Source organism: Ambystoma mexicanum, chromosome 8 (assembly GCF_040938575.1).
Source record: "Ambystoma mexicanum isolate Mex_15411 chromosome 8, UKY_AmexF1_1, whole genome shotgun sequence".
Lineage (NCBI taxonomy): Eukaryota > Metazoa > Chordata > Amphibia > Caudata > Ambystomatidae > Ambystoma > Ambystoma mexicanum.
In genome coordinates, this window is record NC_090929.1 from 421,037,150 (window position 1) to 421,058,988 (window position 21,839).

At 45.2% G+C, this 21,839-nt stretch overlaps 1 protein-coding gene across 4 annotated transcripts in view; it reads left to right on the forward strand.

The window, feature by feature from the left end:
* The window catches only part of MTOR (mechanistic target of rapamycin kinase), a 2,476,747-nt gene that overhangs the window by 379,601 nt on the left and 2,075,307 nt on the right, over positions 1-21,839 (forward strand). For all 4 annotated transcript variants that reach the window (XM_069609933.1, XM_069609934.1, XM_069609936.1 and 1 more), the window contains 2 exons: positions 3,055-3,075; positions 6,437-6,523. In XM_069609933.1, the coding sequence (XP_069466034.1) occupies positions 3,055-3,075; positions 6,437-6,523 (108 nt within the window). The remainder of the gene's footprint in view (positions 1-3,054; positions 3,076-6,436; positions 6,524-21,839) is intronic.

The following is a 21,839-nucleotide window of genomic DNA, read 5'->3' on the forward strand; positions in this document are numbered from 1 at the left end:
CTAAAGCAACTTAGCTATTTCATTATTTCCAGCTTTAATCACTTCTATGAAATTAGAAAAATTCTTCGGTGACTATGTGCCAGAGCAAGGCTAGCTTTGGTTATTTTTTTTTTAAAGGCATGTCCCAATATCGGGCAGTTATAGGGAAGCCCAGTGGACCACCCTAGTTAAATGTTTCCTGCCCTAGAGAGGCAAATTTTTGTCAAATGGATCTGTAGAACCTTTTTGCTTAAACCTCGTTGACATTTGCTGTCACTATTTCCCGTTATTTTTCATTTGTTCCTGGTGAGGTCCTAGCCACTGAGGAGAGCCAGCAGGCTTAAGGAACGTTTTCCTTTTCTGCTACTTAGTCCCCAATCTCCCACCTTCACAGAACTGGCCCTACCATCTCTTCATAGCATGTGCCACGATCCAACTTTACTGATAAATGGAAAAAATATTTGGTGTGGCGGTTGGTGATGCACTTTTATAGATGTGGAGCTGTCGCGTGGTTGGAGGCGGCAAGTAAAAGCCCCTGTAAAACATCTTAAAGCGAGAGCACTTTTGAATTCCTTGTCTTGCAGCCTGCAAAGTAATTTGAAAGAAGTTGTGAGGATGGAGAGAAAAACGACTAAGAGCACTAGACTCACAATAAAGACCATGTTTTATTATGAACCCTTACAGTCCTCTATTCTTCCGTTTGATTCTGGTCCATTCTGTGCACCTTTATTTAAAATGCAACCGCGGGGCTATCTCCTTTTCTCTTTCAGCTGTTGAGGGCATTTTGGGTCCATTCCCGAGAACTTCTCCTTTTTGGTTGAAGGTGTAAAATATTCTCTCTTTCATGATGTTTTTCTCCACCTGGGAGGTGGTGTTTTTAGGCTCGCTTCATCTCCGAGGGTGCTGGTTTCAAACTCTGAGATGTGGCGGGGTGTGCTTTAGAGGTCTGCATTGAGGCATTTCCATTTTGTGTCTTGCTAGAGTACATTCATCACGCATGGGCGTGGTTCTTTTCAGACACTGCTTTGAAGTCTCTTTTTCCTTGGCGAATAGAGATATTTGGGCACTTGCAAAGCGCACATTGCATTAGTGTACTTTGAATAACCTGTCCTCTCCCTTTCCTTTCCGTGTTCGAGGGTGTTCAGGCACTCGGTGGATTCTCTTCCTTTCCGTTTGTGAGCGTTAGCCTATTTCGGCACCCTGGATGCGTACCCTTTCCTTCAGCATGGTGGGGTTCTAATCATCCACTCGCTTGGCTTCTCCTTTTCACTTGGGAAGAGGGTGTATGTATTTGTGTGGTCGCTGGCTGATCAATGGTTACCTCGGTAGTGTTTGTGCCCTCCCTGTTTTACGCGTGCAAGAAAATAAAATAGACACTCCCCGGACAGGGAATAAGGCAAAAGAGAGCAGGCTGCAAGAGTTCAAGTAAAAGCTTATCTAGATCTCTGAGAGTGCTCTGACAAAGTTAATGTTACATCACATTATATAGGCACACTGTCATATCTAACATATGATGCTACATTGGACCTGAATTGGTCAGCCAGGGTGGTGTCTTAGGCGTGGGCATCATCTCCTCCTCCTGGTTGGTTGCTTGGTTGGCGGGAGGATGGACGTCAGATATCTGTGCTCCGAATCGGTGAAGGTCAGGTCGCCGTGAAGCAGGGTGGTCACTATCTAAGCTAATGAATACATTCTAAATAATGCATGCACTAAATAATGGTTGATCAAAAGACACTCAGTAGTTTATCATGTCACTATATAAATCACACAGGTGTCTATATCATCTATAACATTTGGGTTATACAGGTCACAGGTTTAAGGGTCTTGACCACTATAATACTCTCATTGAACTGTGGGGTTAGTCTCACAAGAATCTGAGGTATGTGGCATTTGTTAGTATTAAGCACGATATACTGCAGCAGGGGTCTAATGTTAGTTGGGGGTCTGTTGGGTGGGCCTCATAGCATGGTCAGTGGTCTGGCACATGAAAGGAATATCTTGCAGGGACACAGGGTCAGAATGGCGGTAAGTTTCCATTGGCGAGGGTGCGTGGGCAAGGACACGTTTGTGGAGATGAACGAGCTATGTGCTTAGTTCATGCTGGTTCACATACAGGACAGTGATCTCAGAGGAAGACTGATGTGAACATTTATTAGTTGTTGCAAATACCTCCGGCTTCAGCGTGAGAATGGAGCCGCAGAGTTTTCCAGTCAGATTGGGAACGAAGGTGGGGGCCATGTGCTCTGTTTGCCTGATCGCAGTGAGGAGAGGGAGAGAGGAGTTTTGTACTATCGCAGTGAGGCCTGGTCACCAAGATGGAGTCGAAAGGGGGCACAAAAGCTGGATGCCCTGTGTCCTGCTCAGTGGTCCCAGCTACACGAAAGTCAACGAAAGTTAAATTTGCATAAGGGCAAGGGGTCAACCCACCACTGGAGGCACTTGGTCCAAGCTTTGTACTGAGAAGTGAAGGCAGAGAGGGGCCTGCTGGCCCCTCGCTCCAACACAGTAGGTAGGGTTGTATTTGCGTGATTGCTAGCAACTTCTATTTAATAGTCAGTCTCTTGCTTGCTACCTTCATTTTATCTGGGAGGGTTTAGTGAATTACGACCCCCATTCGTGGTTCAGGGGATGAATTCATGCACTTGATGGCTGCTTTTCCTTCTGCTTAGTGAATGTAATATTTGGCACTGTTTCTCACTTTTTTGTGGGTCGGTCTGTATTGTAGCAATAATGTTCTCTTCTCCCATGCTATTAATGGGCCTTGGGGGCGGTATTTATGCCTTGCTAACTGTTCTCCCTCAGTGGGTAGTAGCAGTGTGTTCCGCCCCATAGTTATTCTCCCTCAGAAGGCGCAAAGGGCATTTGATGGCTACCCCATTTAGCGCGGGGACATGTTTTTGGGCATCTTCTATTTCCCTTTCTCGGTGGGTGGGGCTCTCTTCATATATTTCAGTGGAGTTTGTGTATATGAATTGCCAATGTTGATGGGTGTTATTTGGAGGGCAGTGCGCCTGGAATTTCTGTGGTGCTTTTGTTAATGCTTGTACTTTTTGTTTTTCTTTGCTGCTTCTCTAGTCCCACCAGCCTTCTCCCCAAGTAAGTTCTGACGACGCTGCTGCAACATGATTACAACCACCAATGGGAGGTCGGGCCCGGAGGAAGAACACTGTTTGGCTGCTACATCCAACCCACATACCGCAAAATGGCTTCCCCGTCATGCCACCGAACTTCCCTGCAACGATTTGAAAAGCACAGTGCCAGACCCTCCAGTCCTGGGCCCGAACCCCCTGCCTCCATCACCTGCAACTAAGGAGTTCCTTAAGGAAAGGGTTTTGGTTACTGCCATGTTATAGTTTACATTGCTGGAGACAGGCTGTTTATTTCAGGGAATGTGCAGGAAGAAGTGTGGGACATGCACACCAAGATGAGAGCTTGAGGGTAGTGCACAGAAGCAGCGGAATGGAAGTTTACAACAGGAATAGAAAGACGGGGATTGTATTGCACATTATCTGGGTATATTTTACTCTATAAAATGAAGATAGCCTGAACATGACCACAAATCCAGGGTCTTTTCACTACTGTGGTAAAGGATTATCCACAAAGGTATCCCCTGCCTTTCTCTTTCTGGTGCCACTCAGCCATACTATAAGAATGCGAGGCAATGCAGTGTCTTCCTGGAGTAAGGATATCTACGAGTTGGCAGACATCTCATTAAGAGTTGCAAGACAGCTCCACGGCATCCACCTATTCACCCGGGGGTTACAAGACCCACGGATTCCAGCTAAGTCTCCCAAGCCAGAGAGATTATTTGAGATAACGAATATTAACACATTTAGCTTGCAACCACTCATAACTGATTCCTGAGACCATCATGGAGTGTCCTGGTTGTCTCAGTTCTAGACAGCGAGGGACACTTGTTCTTTTTAATAAATGATCTAGTGCTTAACATAAGCATATGTTTTTACGTTTAAAACTGTGTTCTCAGTATTTTCTAACAAGGAGGGGGCTGAGTGCAATACTTTTTTCCTTGTAATTTCTTGGATGATAAAGCATTGACATACATTGGAATAATTCATCAAATTCTGTGCTCCTAAGCTCTGCATAGCATTGTTCAAATATATGTTTAAAGGAGTTTCTGCCAGGGATTCATGTGATTTCGCTACTAAATTGCTTCACGTTTCCAATCTTCCATCACCATTTTGAGCCTTCTGGCCATATCACATTAACAGCATCCAACAAATGAACATCTCTAGCCTCTGGCAAATACAAGCTGTATGAGAAGAGGCAACCACAAACCAGCAATGTCCTCACCAAGCCCCATATTTAAATATCACACGCCTACATTAATTCACCTACTCGCTTGATTTAGCACAACTGTATTGATGTACAAGAAGGGAAGTATGCTGGTTTCATAGCGAGTCCTGCAAGAATGTTTTGCAAGTTTGCTGGGTCTCTTGAGCCCACTGTGTCTCAAAATTAGCTGATTTACACAACCGTATGGCACTCATTAGAGAGGCTTTAAATAACTGGAATGAAAATGGGCAGATCTTTGGCAGATGGAAGATCAGTTGGAAGTGAAGTTCAGATCAGAGACTGTATCTGTTGGCAAAGTGTTGCAATGGTAAGCACGTATTCCAGCAAGAATGGCATAATTCGCTAAACAGGGTTTTAAACACATCATTCATTAGTGGGGTGCCAGGAGCTGCACAGACATTTGCTTGGGAGAGTCCCCCCCCCTCCAGTACAACAGCACCCAGTGGGTGTGTATGAACATTTTTCAATGATATCTAGCTAGTAGGCTCTCTCTGACAATCTCATTATATTCTGGGCAAGATTCTGTCACTCCTAATTCAGGTGCTCTCAGGCAGCATCTTATGCTTTGCAAGGTTATGCAGTATTCAATGCCAGGTACTTGGTGTTCTACTTTCCATCAAGTCTTGCTGGCTTGATTTATATCACTTGCAGCTGTGTTTGGGCTTTTTGCGGCAGATAAGCAGGTTGGGACCATGCACCTGGTGGAAATATTCATACCATTTAGATCTTCACGGTTCACCTCAAGCACAATCTAGGTTTTGACCCTCATACACTATGAAATGACAGGGTTAAGGTGCTTGCCAAAGCTATCACGTCAGACCTTACTGCCCTGTTTGTTCTTTCTGTGGAATGGGGGTTGGAAGGTCTGTGAAAATCCAGTTACCTACTTATTGTCTCTGACTGGATATTTACAAACTCTTGCCTAAGTCTTCCATAGAGCATCTTGCGTTTAATCTACTGACGCTTAGTAGGCTCATTTTACTGTAAAAAACTGCTAGGGCTAGAGATGTCTAGTTGTGAGGGTGATCTTTGATGCTGGGCTGCATGCCTCTTCAGACCTCGGCTATCTACCCGTTAAGTGTATGTCTGTAAATCCCACTTTCAGATTGGGCTGTAATGCTTTGTGAATGTACCCATGGACTATTATCCAAACTATGAATTGGTATTTGAACAGCCTTTGTGCTATTCCCTTGTGTTCTGTTGAAATCCTTGGTCTCCCATGTTATGTTAAATGCTTAAAGCTTTAACGGTCTCTGCAGTACTTTCTTATTTGATTTTAACAGCCTCCGTGTGGAACGGTCTCTGTGGTACTTGCTTGCATTATATTAAAGAGCTATGTGTGTGTGCGTAGTGTCTTCAGTTCTCTCCATTTAAATGCCCCGCAGTGGGAATTAGCTCTGCATTACTTTAATAAATTATGATAAACGCTTGTGCTCAAGATTTTTGTATTCCCTCGTGAGTGATGCAGTTTGGGTGGGGGTTGGGTGAGGCCCTTTGTGGCGACAGGAGAAGGTTTGGTATGTGAGCTTTGTATACTACAGCAAATATTGCTAGTCTCTGGAGCAGTGCTGATGCCTTTACTTTTTTACATTTTTTTATTTTAATTGTGGGTTTAAACAAAATCAACCTTTAATTATGTACATAACCATTCATAAAAGAACTTCATACATACAAAAGGGGGTTAAAACCTTTAAAACAGCAAATAATTGATAATTAAAAATACTCATAATACACAGTACATTTTTCATTTTAGAAATAAAATGGAGCAAAGAAAATGAACTTGAGTATGACCCATAACCAGCCTTACACAAACAGCCTTAACAATTGCAGCTGCCTCATTCCAAGAGAATATACAAACTGCAACATCTTGATTAATGAAAAGAGTTAAAATATCAACACTATAAGGTGTCCAACTCCAATGCACTGATAAATCATGTAACAGCAACCATAGATTAAGTTGTATGACCCGCTAAAAGGGACCCTTTAAAAGAATTGCCCTCAACCGAATTTATTTTCTGAAATTCATAATATTTTCTAAAATATGTGACACGTAGTCGAGACAGCGCCCTACAATCAAGCACCCAATGTTGAATTGTGACTTTACCATTTGTGCAAAATCTACAACTAACTTTTTCTCTTTCAGTTCATGTTCCAACAGCTGGGGATGCTAGTGTCCTTTGTACGGAGTCACATCCGGCCGTACATGGAGGAAATATTCTCTCTGATGCGAGTGAGTATCTTGGTTTTTTGTAACAAAGGGGTATAACGGACATTGGTCCCAAGAACGGTGCCTTAAAGTGGGTGAACAAGGCATGATAAACATTTCTGGCATCACATTGTCACCAAATGTGTACTGGTTTGGGATTGATGAGCCAGCGGGGGTGGGAGGGCAGTGTGATCTTCAGCAACAAATTGTTAATACTAGGTGACAGTGGTATTATATCATTGATAATTTTTTTTTCAAGTGTTGGGAAAGATTTCGCTTTTAGCAACTTTCCCTCCATAGTTCTATGGAACCCCAAGATGTGTTCTTTTGTTTTTGATCCTGTCCTCACTTTGTACAGGGAAGTGAAGCCTTTATAATTGAGTGTGTCATAATATCACCTGTTTGTTTCATTTCTTGGTGTGCTTTTGGGCTTAGAAAAAATATAGTATTTTTGTACGTATGTGTCTAAATTGAATTGTGTGCTTCATTGTGTAGACTCACTGTGGACCCCACACCCCACCCACACTTTCCTGAAACTAGCCTTGAATGCTCTCCTCTGCTACCTTGATTGGGCTTTGGCTAACCACTCAGTTACCCTGTTCACTATAACTAGGGTGACCTCTGTGAGAAACCTGAAGGTGTCTCACTTAATAATCCCTGGGGATCTGTCACCCAGGTGGCTAGGACACAGCCATCGCTATTGCATCCAGTCCCTGGGGCTGGACTAGTACGGGAGGATGACCTGGATGGGGGGTCTTCAGGAAGTGGAAGTGGGAAACCGAAGGGAGAGACACGGTATCCCCTTCCTTATGACACATTTTCCCCATCCTGTTTATTAGGATACTCAAATTCTCCCCCGCCTCTGTTTTCCAACACAAACACTTTACCCCGTGAGCGACAACGGACTAATATTAGAGCCGTTTACTTGACATGTCTCAACACAAAGGTCGGGCAGAGTCAAGCAATTGCCAACGACTACACACACCTGACTGCCCTTTCCCTTCCCCACTGGGATAAAAGGCGGAGCACGCGAGCACACAGCGAGCAAGGCCGAACGCATGAGGAAGCAGCTGTTCCAGGACTGCAGTTCAAACAGAGGAGAAAGGCGTAGAGACCTGAAAGGACATTATTAGGGAGAATCCTCCAAAATGTGCCAATTCCTCTCTACCTTCGAGACCGCCAGCACTTTTGCTGGACTCTAGGACTTTTTAATTTCTAACCTGGAGAGAGTGAGACCTTTTTCCCACTCTCATGTATTTTTCTGTGATCTGAACTCTGTTTTTTTTTTTGGTTTTGGAGTCTGACTGTCAGCGCTAGTTGGATTAGACCCTCCTTCCTGATCCAGCCCTTCAGCCCCCTCCTCACCTGATATCTCGGGGTCTGTGGATGGTTGGAGTTTCTTCTTCCACAGGGCTTTTTTCTTTTGAGGCGGATAGGGTCTGCCTCGGTAGGAAGCCACCCTGACCTAAGTCAGAGAGGTCTAGGGGGCCCCTCTACCGGAACAAACTATCAGGGGGAAAAGCCTTCCGGCATAAAAAACCCCCTCAGGGTGTAGGACGTCAGAGCCTTGGCGATGCAGCCTGGAGGAGAGCCTGGAGATGCTGCCTGGAGGAGAGCCTTGGAGATGCAGCCTGGAGGAGCCTGGTGACTGAGGTGAGCACAGGGGGAAGCCACGAGGACAGGAAGGGAGCCAAAGCTAAAGCACAGGGAGCTGGCAAGCGAAGGGGGGAGAGAGCGAGATGGAAGCAAGAAGGGAAAAAGAAATAAGGCTGGGAAGGGCGAGAGGGGCGAACAAAGAGAGCACGAAGGAAAACAGGCGGAGAAAACTGAGGAGCGTTTCACCCGGTAGCCTAGCGTGAAGGGTTGCAACGCGCTGACTTCCGGGTGGAAGCGAAAGAAAAAGGCGATTGGCGGGGAGGTCGCCAAGACTAGAACGCTGCGGAGCAGCGTGAGAAAACATGGCGGAGCGATTCAATGGCCGCTTAAGCGCCATTGAACCCTCTTACGCCACGGACTTCGGAGTGTGACAGTATGCCCCCTTCTACACCTCTCACCTCCCGGCTTGCCCTGATGGGTTCGGTGGAACCTCCTAGTGAGGACCGGGGCGTGGACATAGGACTCGGGTTTCCAGGAATCTTCTGAATGGGGATAACCCTTCCAGGACACCCAAGTATTCTAGACGTCCTCTTCTAAACCTGGAATCTCGGATGTGTGTTACCTCATATTCAACAGGACTGGATTCAGAACAAGGAGGTAGGATGGGTCTCTTGTTACTATTAATACTTGGGTCTACGGAACGTAGTAAGGAAGCATGGAAAACCGGGTGTATGCGGCTCATCTTCTTGGGAAGCTTGAGTCTAAATGCCACTGGATTAATCTTACGGGTGATCTTGAAAGGCCCCATATAATGGAAGGACAATTTAGTTGGGTGTAACCAACGGGGAAGGAACTTGGTGGACAACCAGACCCTATCACCCTCCTTCCATTGGGGGCAAGGTAGGCGATGAGAATCGGCCTGGATTTTGTACCTTGTTCTCGCTGCGGACAAACTAAGTTGAGCTGTCCTGTGTGCAGTAACAATTTCACTCAATGTGGACTCAATGGTAGGTACATTAGAGGGGGAATGGAAAATTGGTAATACACCGCGTGGGTGAATTCCATAAGTACAGAAAAAGGGGATAAGTTTGGTAGCAGAGTGAAGAGTGTTATTATAAGCGAACTCTGCAGTGGAAATAAGAGACACCCAATTGTCTTGGTGGCGATTTATGTAGCATCGGAGGTACTGTTCCAGAGTGGCGTTAAGTCGCTCTGTTTGGCCATTAGTCTGGGGGTGAAACCCTGAAGATAATGCTCTATCAATGCCTAGAAGTTTACACAAGGCTCTCCAAAACCGTGATGTAAATTGACTCCCTCGATCTGAAATGATCTTATCGGGTAAGCCATGTAAACGAAAAATGTCCTTGAGGAACACCTCAGCCATCTTGGAAGCGGATGGAACACCTGTTAGCGGGGAGAAGTGTGCCAATTTGGTGAAGGAATCCACTGTTACCAGGAGGCAGGTAAAACCTTGGGAGGCCGGTAGATCCACAATAAAATCCATGGAAATATGGGACCAAGGTCTAGAAGGAATTTCCGGTTGCTCCAACAGCCCCAAGGGTTTACAGGTGGGTGACTTACTTTGAGCACAGACGGAACAGGCCTTGCAGTAATTCTTAACATCCTTGTTCGGCGTAGGCCAATAAAAGGAACGAGTGACCAATTTCAGCGTGCCTCTTTGGCCTCGGTGACCCGCTGTAGCATGGTCATGACACCATTCCAGTATCTTCAACTGTAAGGCTCTAGTGGGTACAAACAGTCTTTGGTTTACTAGCAGCAAGCCTTCTGTCCATTGCACACTCCGTAATTCCCTCTGAGGGATAGTCTCTTCTAGATCTGGCGTAGAGGCAGTCCTTATGTCCTGAAGGAAAGTTGAGACAGTACCTACAATTCTATAACGTGGAAAAAAATACTCAGAAGGAGGGGTAGTATGTGCAGCAGGGGTATCTCCGGGATAAAGCATCAGCAAGACCATTCTGAGTACCAGGTATGTATGTAATGGTGAAGTCATATTGGCTGAAGAAATGAGTCCAGCGTGCCTGCCTGGAGTTTACGCATTCCATACCCCGAAGGACTTTCAGGGTCTTGTGATCTGTGCGCAGAACAAATGGATATACGCTCCCTTGTAATAGGTGCCTCCATTCTTCGCAGGCCGACTTGAGGGCGAGCAACTCTTTTTCAATCACTGAATAATTCTTTTGACTAGCGGATAGAGTCTTAGAAAGATAGGCTATTGGGTGTTCCATACCCCTACTTTCCTGAAGCAACACAGCCCCCAATGCCTTGGCAGACACATCTGCCTCAACCACAAATGGCTTGCCCTGATCCGGCTGGCACAAAATAGGTGCAGAGCAGAACAACTTCTTCAACTGGACAAAAGCTGTGTTAGCCTGTTCAGTCCATAAAAAGGGTTTGGCCTCTTTTTTGAGCAGAGCGGTGATAGGCAACACAGCTTGGGAGAAATGGTCGATGAATTTTCGATAGAAGTTGGCTAAGCCTAGAAAGCGTTGGACTTCCTTCAGGGTAGTGGGAGTAGGCCACTCTAAAATGGCGGCGACCTTCTTTGGTTCCATCGTTACTCCTTCTTTGGAAAGGATATATCCCAAATATGGGACTGAATAAGCCATGAAGACGCACTTTTCTGGCTTCACCAAAACACAATTTGACTGAAGACGTTGTAATACCGTTCTGAGATGTAGCAGGTGTTCTTGGGGGGAGCGAGAAAATACCAAATTGTCATCCAAATAGACTATTGTATTGATGAATAGGACATCGGAGAAAAGGCGATCCACGAAGCGTTGGAAAATGGCTGGTGCGTTAACAAGTCCAAAGGGCATCACCCTATATCCGTAAAGCCCAAAAGGGGTCCGAAATGCCGTCTTTCATTCATCCCCCTTGCAGATTCGAAGGAGGTGATAGGCACTTCGTAAATCCAACTTCGAAAAAATAGTGGAGCCTTGTACCGCTTCTAGGATGTCATTAATGAGAGGCATGGGATATCGGTCCTGAACCGTGACCTTATTGAGGCCACGATAATCAATACATGGCCTTAACTCTGACGAATCACGCATAGGAATGAAGAACAGCGATGCACCAGCCGGGGATTTTGACGGTTGTATCAAGCCATTAGCCAGATGGGAATCCAGGTATGACCGTAAAGCCTTCTTTTCAATGAGGGATAAAGGAAACATCCTCCCAAAAGGTACCAGAGCGTCAGGTACAAGGTCAATGGCGCAATCTTCGGGTCTATGCAGAGGCAACTCAAGGACAGCCTTGTCTCTAAAGACCTCTTGGAATTATGATAGTTCAGATGAAACACAACAAATCTCACTCGTAGTAACTACTTCTGATGGAATGACCTGTATCAGCTCTGGAGATTGGTGAGGTAGACAGTGCTCCTTGCAAAACTCTGAATCAAACGTCATGGAGTTCCTGGCCCAGTCTATGTGCGGATTGTGTTTCCTCAACCAAGGGATACCCAGTATCAGGGGAAAATGGGCTGCTCGAATGAGGTCGAACATTAAGAGCTCCGAGTGCTGCTGTATAATGATCATCATTTCTTCAGTGGTGTGTGTAATGGGTCCGGATGACAACGTGGATCCATCCACGCCCTCTACCTTCTGGGCTTCCTTTCGTGGTACCAAGGTAAGTCCCTGGTGTCTTGCCCATTCGGTATCCATAAAGACCCCCGCGGCTCCACAATCAATAAGGGCCAATGTGGAGAGTTGTCTTAGCGGAGTTTGCAGCTGAATGGATACCACCATAAGGCGAGAATCCAAGGTATTGGGAGGAGGTGCTACTGTCAGAGTAACATAGGGACTTGAACTACAACCTCGGGAACCTGTCCCCTCTAGCTCCGAGGTCTGTCGCTTCCCGACCTCCGAGGAGGGACTTCCGGACAGTTACGGAGGAGGTGAGTATCTGATCCGCAGTATATGCATAGGCCTGTATCCCGACGTCTCCTTCGTTCTTCTGGAGTCAAGGGAGCTCGGGCGGATCTGATTTGCATGGGTTGTTCCTTGTTTCGGCCCGGTGGCTGCGATAAGACAGGGGGAGTAGAGGGGGCTGGAAGGACTGGATTACGATGTTTCCTCCTTTCAACACGTCGTTCGCTCAAGCGATACTCTATCTGGAGAGTGATGGACATGAGGTCTGAGAGGGTAGTGGGTCGAGCTATGCGAGCCAATTCATCCTTCAGCTCTTCCTTTAATCCACGGCGAAAGAGAGTGTACTGGACGTGTTCTGGCCATCCTGCATCTGCAGCAAGGTGTTTGAACGATGAGATATATGTGCGTAGGTCTGTATTCCCTTGTTGAACGTCGAGCAGCTGCCACATGGGTGATTTCCTCTTGTTCAAAAGTCTGCCTTAATAAGGTCAGGAAGGCTCCATGGTCTTGAACCACTGGATTATTCTTTGTTACCAGTGGGGAAGCCCAAGCCAGGGCATTTCCTGTCATGTTAGAAATCATAAATCCCACCTTGGAATGACCACTGGCGAATGAGTGTGGGCGAAAGGTAAAATAAATGGCACAAGATTCCAAAAACTCTGTTTTGGTGATCCGTCAAATTTACCTGAAGACAAGGCCATAGGGGGGAAGATCCGACTCCCTGGGTTCCCGGGCGGATACCAGCTGTCTCAAAGCTGCATTTTCTGCCTTAATGTTCTGCAGTTCAACACTCATCCCTTGAACCGCCGTAACCAGTTCCTGAAATTGTTCAGGAGAAGCCATGATCCTTTCCTGGCGTTGCCAACTGTCAGCGCTAGTTGGATTGGACCCTCCTTCCTGATCCAGCCCTTCAGCCCCCTCCTCACCTGATATCTCGGGGTCTGTGGATGGTTGGAGTCTCTTCTTCCACAGGGCTTTTTTCTTTTGAGGCGGATAGGGTCTGCCTCGGTAGGAAGCCACCCTGACCTAAGTCAGAGAGGTCTAGGGGGGCCCCCTCTACCGGAGCAAACTATCGGGGGAAAAAGCCTTCCGGCATAAAAAAAAACCCTCTGGGTGTAGGACGTGAGAGCCTTGGAGATGCAGCCTGGAGGAGATCCTGGAGATGCTGCCTGGAGGAGAGCCTTGGAGATGCAGCCTGGAGGAGCCTGGTGACTGAGGGGAGCACAAGGGGAAGCCACGAGGACAGGAAGGGAGCCAAAGCTAAAGCACAGGGAGCTGGCAAGCGAAGGGGGGAGAGAGAGAGATGGAAGCAAGAAAGGAAAAAGAAATAAGGCCGGGAAGGGCCAGAGGGGCGAACAAAGAGAGCACGAAGGAAAACAGCCTGAGAAAACTGACGAGCGTTTCACCCGGTAGCCTAGCGCGAAGGGTTGCAACGCGCTGACTTCCGGGTGGAAGCGAAAGAAAAAGGCGATTGGCGGCGGAGGTCGCCAAGACTAGAACGCTGCGGAGCAGCATGAGAAAACGTGGCGGCCCGATTCAATGGCCGCTTAAGCACCATTGAACCCTCTTACGCCACGGACTTCGGAGTGTGACACTGACAAACTCCTTAGGCATCATCTTTTTACATTATGGCACACAGCACCTTCAGTGCAGTGGCACAGGGAAGTCTTTCAGAATTCCCAAAAGTTTAAATACCTTATTTTGAATAGTTACTGTTTCCAAGAGCAGTGAAGTGAAATTGACTTTACTTAAATGTTTTAACATTCTGCACCCAGTAGCGCAAGGGGTTACTTAGTATCCCCTTTGTCTAGTTTCTCATGTAACATTTTTATGTTACCCTTTCTACAATTAATGGCTGGTGGCAGCGGTTTACTTTTAACTACCATTGTGTGTTTTTACTGCGTGCTGCGTTCGCAGCTGCAGTAAGGCACCCGTGGATGCTCTTTTTGTCAAAATGGCCCTGGTCTTCTTTTTTTGCCAAATGTCTTTTGTGAGATTTACTCTGCGCGCCACACCAGGTTTGGTCCCTTTGTTAGTTTTGTCTTTGGCGGGATTCACTGGTGAAACCTGCCTCTGGCTTCAGAGTGTCTGGCAGGGGCAGGAAGTGAGGGAGGTCCCCGAAACTCTGTGCTTAATCCCCTTGATTACAGGCATGCACCCACATGTGATTGGCCGGCTGGCTGTCCTTGGAGGACAGCCACCCTGTTGTGTGATTGACAGCTAGGCTGGAATGAACGGGAAAAACCTGCATAAACGGTGTGGCTTTTTGGCTTGGAAGGCAAAGTCGATCACTGGAAGAAGGAATCCAAAGAAACACTTTGAAGAGACGCCTGCTGCAACTCTTGGACCGTTGGTTTGCCCGGTGAAGCCCTGCTGCTGTGCTGAAGCTCCAAATTCACCTCGACTAGAGAAGCCCTGCAAGGACGACTGCTCCCCTTGGGTTGGTGGGATCAATCAACCCCAAAGTGAACTCCTCTGGACATCATCTTGGAGCTGGCTGTACTTCCACTGCTGCTGCTGGAAATGACGTGCCAGGGAGAGGAACACCAGATAGAGTTCATTGCTTTTAAGTTGGACCCGAGCTCCAGGAAGATCCTCCGTACTCCCAGGTAGCAAGACTGCCCAAGCCTGAGCCACCTCAACAGAGTGCTGGAACCCAGATGCGAGGAAAGTCCAGAGTGGTAGCCGAGAACCGCAGTGGTGCTATTTGCTGAGACGCGAGGAGCTGAAACCGCGAAGTCCCGCTGAATTGAAGTTTGCAAATTGCTGCAGCTGACCTTCCCATTGTTGTGCAGGAGTCCCCAGACGTCCTCCCTCTTGTCCCCACGACTGAGACCCAGGAATACCTGGATCTGTTGAGCTACACAGGAACAGCAGCCAGCTGGAACCAGTTCTTCTAACCAAAGGTACTGTAAAACTAAGGGGACTTACCTCTTGTTGTTGTAGCCTTACTTGTTTTCAGTTGAGACTAGTTTGGTTACCTTGCATAGTGCAGCTTTCCCCCTCACAAGCCTCCCAGCTTGTGGCCCTACATTGATTCTGCTTTTTCTACAAAGACCTCTAAAACATTGTGCCAGACTTTTGCTTACCTACAAAAAGTGCCTCAGCTCACCTAGACTTTGCAAAATTAACATTGGCTGTCCTGGCTCCTTGAAAGACTCTTCTTACCTGCTTCAAAATATTTGTTCAACCTTTGCTTTATTCCCAAACCCTTTTCTTTGACACCAAACTCAGTATTGCTCTAAATGTACCAGTGATATATTACTGTCCACAGTGGAGTGTTTGCTGAGTGTGCTGCTACTGCTTCCTTGGACCCTGGACTTTGGAACCCGAGTCTGTCTTCACTTGCTTTCTTCTACTCTAAGGAGCGTCGCAGAGATTATTATTGTTCGCTGTAGTGGGCGCAACAACATCAGCAAGCTCATCTGCACGCTTTCATCAAAAGAGCTTGGAGAGCTCTGTTATGAACATGTCCGTGGACTCAACAGGGCAGCAACGCACTAGAAGTCGGGTACATCACGCAGAGCAAGTACCAAATATAAAAGTAATTGCTAAACAATTTGCAAAAGCACATGTGCTAAAAATGCCCACACTTACAGACACAACATCACCCTTAAAGAAGTGTTGGGAGTTTGAAAAGAATGGAAGCAAAAGTATCTTGCAGCGCGACAAAAACTGCTTCAAAGATAAACATCATGTCGTCACAGTATAAAAGTGTAGAATTATCCCCAAATGGATACACAGACTTAACTTCCATCATGCCTTGTTGCGAGGCAGCTACAGGGTTTGTGAGCCCTGAACCCGCCATGTGCTGCGCTGACATCACTGCCCCCCTTAAGCCCTTTGTTGTGTCTTCTGTTGTGCCTACCGTTACGTGCCTTGTCGATGGCTGTGCACTGTAGTTCACCTGCGTTCACCTGCGAGCAATCTACACTGCGCACGCTGTTCCCCTCGTGCCCCCCCCGTTCTCACTGGCAAAGGCCACGCACCGGAGCGCGCCGCACTCACCTGCGAAGTTGCTCTATGCTTGGGTCCGGACCCTTGGAGCGGCCGGCAGGCGAAGCGCTCGAGACAGAGGTGATATGAGATTTTATTTGTATTGTGCTCGTACACAAGTGTTTCAGAGCGCGACAAGGCAAGGGCGGGGAACAGGGGAAAAAACAACAACAATCTTACTAGGCCCAGTGACATTGAGAACGCGCAAGTGCATGGGAAAGGGGAAAAGTGCATGGAAGGGGAGAGTGGAAAGTGCAGAGCAGAGGAGAACAGATACATAATAATAAATAAAAATAAATAGATAATGGAGGCAATAAACAGTGGTAGTGCAGCCAGCAAGTGGGTGGCCAGGTGCACAGTGCCAAGAGAGAACAGATCAGCAGGGTAGAGGGGAGGCGAAGGCAGAAGCAAAGAGGAAGGTCTTGAGGTGCTTCCGGAACCAGAGATGGTTCTCCTCAAGTTTTAGAGTGGCAGGGAGGCTGTTCCAGAAGGAGGTCCCAGCCGAAGACCGAGATCTACCCCCAGCTATCCCCAGGCGGTGGGGGAGGGGATGTGGAGGAGACAGTGACTTCGGATTCAAGGGTGAAGGCAGAAGCAAAGAGGAAGGTCTTGAGGTGCTTCCGGAACCGGAGATGGTTCTCCTCAAGTTTTAGAGTGGCAGGGAGGCTGTTCCAGAGGGAGGTCCCAGCCGAAGACAGAGATCTACCCCCAGCTATCCCCAGGCGGTGGGGGAGGGGGATGTGGAGGAGACAGTGACTTCCGATTCAACCGTTGCACAGGCGAGCGAGCCTGATGCAATGAAAGAAACAGAAAGGAGTCTTACTCAAAATCTCCAATCTACACCAAATAGTGCTCTTTGGAATCCACAGACTAGTGCTTTACTGGAAACCAAGTCACTAAAAAGGTGTGCAACAAAAAGAAGCCTTTCAAGTTCCGCCATAGGAACCCTAAAGTGGCATTTTAAAGCGAAAATGCCAGTAAAAGGCACTTTTTATCAACAAAAAAAAATATATTAAACTGCTATAAAGGAATTTGGAAGTGAAATCAGTGGTGGAAACCAAACATTACCAGAAGTCACAGACGAAAATCTGTTACCAGTGCTTTAAACGGCGATGACATTGATAATTCTAAACACATGACCAAAATGAGTGCCTCACTTGCTCAATTAGATCATTGACGAGAAAAGACCTCTGTGCAACCTGAGGCTGACAGTTGGGCACCAAAAAGGCCAAGACTAGTGAGTACTAGTGCAAACCAACTAGAGGCCTCTTGTCAAACGAAGATTAAAGACAAACTGACAGGTTTGAAGATCCTAGATGGCCAGAATGGCACTGATTACGAAGAAAACTTCAGTAAATCGGCTATTGTATCCTTAGCTGAAGCAGAACCCATAAAAAAAAAAATGATAGGACCACTCTAGAAAACAATTTAAAAAGTACAACCACACACACGGAAAGAGTGGCTTAAACAGCAAGGAAATCAGTAAAGCACGCAATTCTGTCTAAACAAAAACATTTTAAATGATCCAAGACAGATAGACAGTGCACCATTCTGTTTGCCCGGCAGATCCTGTAGAACTGAGGTCGCCTCATCAGATGACAGTGATAGCTTTCGATGGGACAGAGGTGAAAGATCATGTGACAGACAACCACCATCAAACAAGCGTGTACATAGTACAAGACCGACTACATGGGAACCAAAAATTAAAGGAGAGATAAAGAAATGCAAGAAGCTATTATTGCAGCTGTTTCAATAACTCTGGCACCTTTCCTCAAATTATATGAACATTTGAGTGATAATTATAGAGATCAATCCACGCTAATATCATTAATGAACACCAAAAGGACCTATGTAGAATATGTCATGGAAGCACTAAAAGAAAAATGGGGAAGAGAAAAAGAAATGGAAGGTGTTATTCTAAAATCCCTCATCGATTTAATGCAAGATGCAAGCTCTGATAAACTGATATTTTTAGAGGGAGTGAAAGAAATTGTTTCTAGTACAAAAGCTGAAACAGTGTGCATCTCCGAAAAGCCACCAAAAGCGACCTTAAACAATGTGGTGATGACAGAAAGCTCTTGCCAGTCGGATAAAGGGGAAAAAGCTCTAACCTAAAAGGTTCAACAGCCCAACAGACACAAGAAACTGAACCTAGCAATTGTCCCTCCACGAGTTATGACAAGAGGAAAATGCCAGCCTTTAGCTGTCTAAATGCAGCATTACAAGAAGACGACGCAAGACATTCAAAATAAAGATGCCGAAAAAAGGATACAAAAAGAAAATAAAGAGGTTGATGGTAGTACCAGCAACCCTTTTTCTACATTTGAGCCAAAGGGCACAATTATAAATAAAACATTTAGTGGTAAAAACCTTTGAAAGACAAAAAACATCAGAAAACAAGAAGCAAAGAGATTCTGTGAATCAAGAAGTTTCCTTAGAAAAATAAGTATTCCATCGAAAATAAAAGAATGTGATTCTACACAACCAAAAGTAAAAACAATAATTGGAATAAATAATAATAAAATGCTATGCGAAAGTCCAATAGAGATTCCAGCAGTCTCCGAAGATGAATATAACGAAATGGAAGACAGCATATGCAAACTAATGAATTTGTCGGTATACAACGACAAAGAAAATGGTCAAACTCCTGAGCCAGACAGAATAGTCCACAATCTAAATCGAGACGACCCAAGAAAAGTGATTATGCCTAAAAAAGCAGAAAATTAAGAATATTTGGGTTTTCTGACCTTAAGCGAAAAAAGATCTAAACTTACAACTCGGGTCATCAAAATAACTGCTCTCAATGATGAAATAATGAAAGCGCTCTTAACAAAACCCAAATTAGAAATTAGACAGAAACCCAAAATTCTTGACAAATGCAAAAAACGAACCAAGACAAAAAGCATTGTTGGAATGAGTGATCGCAAGAAGACCAAAATAAATAAAGGCGATGCAATGCAGATAACGTTTTACAGTTGGAAAAAATACAGAGAGCACAAAATGGATTAATTTTGAATCGGTCGACCATTATGAAACTATTACAATATCTTCCACAATTAAGGGTACCAAGGTCAGATGACCTTAAAAACATGAGCTTTCCAAATGAAGACAGAAATGACTCGGTGGAAATAATTGTAAACTCCCACGCATTGACAGCAATATTAATCGATGCATCTCACTCTGGGTTTCGAGATCAGAAAAAAAAGGCACTAGGGGAAACCGGCATCTCTACAATTAAAAACATAATGCAATAAACAGTCTTGAAATTATATTTATCCAAGAGTCATGGATTAAAGAACCACCAATGCCGGACGGGTACATCGTCTTAACAAATCCAGCGATAAGAGGAGTAAATGGGCGCCTGGCGTCAGGCTTATTGACAGTGGTTAAAAACAGAACTGATATATCAGTAATTCATACATTAAACCTAAATCCATATGTTCAAATTACCTGAGTAAAACTAACAAACCTGTCACAAATGAGAAGAAGAAAGTTTCCTCGATTTAATCATTGATTATATTGACCAGAGTGTTGACAATAATCACGATATTGAAATTTTGATCTGTGGTGACCTAAATGCATCATGTTTTGAGGACGACTGCTTAAAGGCAAAGGAAAAGGCCTTACAGAACACCAGAAAAATATGTTGCAGAAAACTATGGATGGGTGAGATAGATCAAAGAGCAATACACAGATTAAATGGTAACATCAAGGGCGATATACCCCCAGCCCCCACATGGACAAATGGCGTAGTTAATGTAACATTTGACTATATTTTTGTTTTAAAAAATCTGCTGCCTAAAATTTTGCTACTAAAAGTGACAAAAGAACTGCATAGTGATCATGACCCGGTAATTGTTACAATTACAGCTGGAAAGAAGGCATCTAAAACGGTATCCCTACAAAATATCCCCACCAAAAATAGCGCCATACATATGGCCGTTTGTCTCGCCATTGGCGATATTTGTGGCGAGAATATTTTGTGGGAGCGGGGGTGTCCCCGCACATTTTAAAATAATGCTGGGGTTACGGGGTGTCCCCCGCAAGGTTATGGGTCAATATCGCCGCAGAAATATGGCAATATTTTTGTATCGCAATATTTTTGCAGGGATATTAACACATGGAACCTCTAAAACATACTACAAGAGTGAGTTAGAACTAGTAAATGGAAGAAACCGACTAAGACTAAAAGCAAAAGATATGCCAACTCTTCTAAAAGGCTAACAAACTGGCAAGCAGATGATTTGTCCTCAGTAGAGTATAAACAAACATTAGTGAGCTTTAAAGAAATCGATCTGAAAATAGAGCCACAATTTAAATCAATCCATGTATACAATACTGAAGTGGTAAAACAAAAAAAACAACTAAGTCCAAAGTTTAGTACAAGCAACAGCCTGACACGTGTTTCGAGCCTTCCACGGCTCTTCATCTGAGGCTTAATAGGAATAGAACCTGAAATTTATGCTGAAGGGACAAAGCCCAAAAAGTACTCTGAAGGCATCGCAATTGCGGTTTAAGGCTCGACAGACTGAAAAGATCAATGTGATCAACTTTGGACTTTAAAGGCTGTTCTTCCATACAAATCACTTGGCCTCCTGATTTTTATTTTGCTATACTTGGCGCAGTGAAACTGGGACTTGTTTGTGTTGCATTTGTACCTACCTCAGTGGAATCATACTGGCAGTATATCCACACTACCCAGATACCTGCATCCTTGATGCTCTTTGTCTAATTAATACTTAGAAACGCTGTGGATCGTGACTTTTTCTGCCAATTTGTTATTTCCTGGTTTCCTAGTATAGGCCCTTTTAATTTGACTAGACTCCACTAGGACTGTATTATTATTATTTGATGTTTGTAGCTTGCGCCCATCTTAGATTTAGTTTTAGATAAGGCGTTTATCTCACCCACTTTACAGTTTAATAAAGACCCTTGAACTGTGATCACTTGTGTCGGTCTTACTTTGATACCATGCCTTTGTTACACCTCCTAAAGTCTGTCCACCAAGCCAGAAATCCATCTTAACATGAATGCTCGAGGGTTGACAATTTGTCTTCAAATGGAACAGGGTAAGCCCTTGAGCACCCAGAGGAATGGGGATGCAGGCTCTATTCTGCATTATAGGTTTTAAATCACTAACATAGGTTTGTATATGTATGGGCAGAATTCCTTTTTTGGGGGTTCTGCATTCTCATTTTATGGGTCCCCTGCTTTTTTTGCATTTCATTTCTAAATCATTTTGGTGGTCGGAGGAGTTTAGGCTGAATTCCCCCTGCCACAACGTTCCCTTTTTACTTCTTAAGAGCATATGGTCCTAGGTCCCCCTTAGGGCTCCAAGGACTAACAGTGCATCTTAAGCACCTTACATTGGAATTGGGGGTAGACTGGTGGCAGTTAATATTTAGTTTTGACTTCACCATAGGTGCAAGTCGATTTAATACATTAGTAGCCCAATGTTCCTTATGGTAGCTGTTAAGATGGTTCTCCAGCATGGGGTTTTGGCATGGATTCACATGCTCATGAATATTCCCCGTCGTCAGGCTGGGAATCCTCGGTAAAGAAAAAATCAGTATCAGTTTCGTTTCTGATCTGTCTTTCTTAGTAGTAACCAATCACTGATCTCTGGGACATACTGCCCCCAGCCAATGACTGCCCTCTCCCTAAGCCCCGCCTCTGGCAGCCATCCTCAGATTTTTACCGCACGCTCAAGTATTGGGAGTCCTCGTGTTTAGTTTTTTACTGCGTTTTCAAGTTTTTTCAGGAGAATTTCAAATTTTTTCGGTTTAATCGAGCCTCAAGCTCCACCGTTTCTACTTCCGATAACGGGGACCCGTTTCGGAATTCTTCTACGCCCCTCAAGG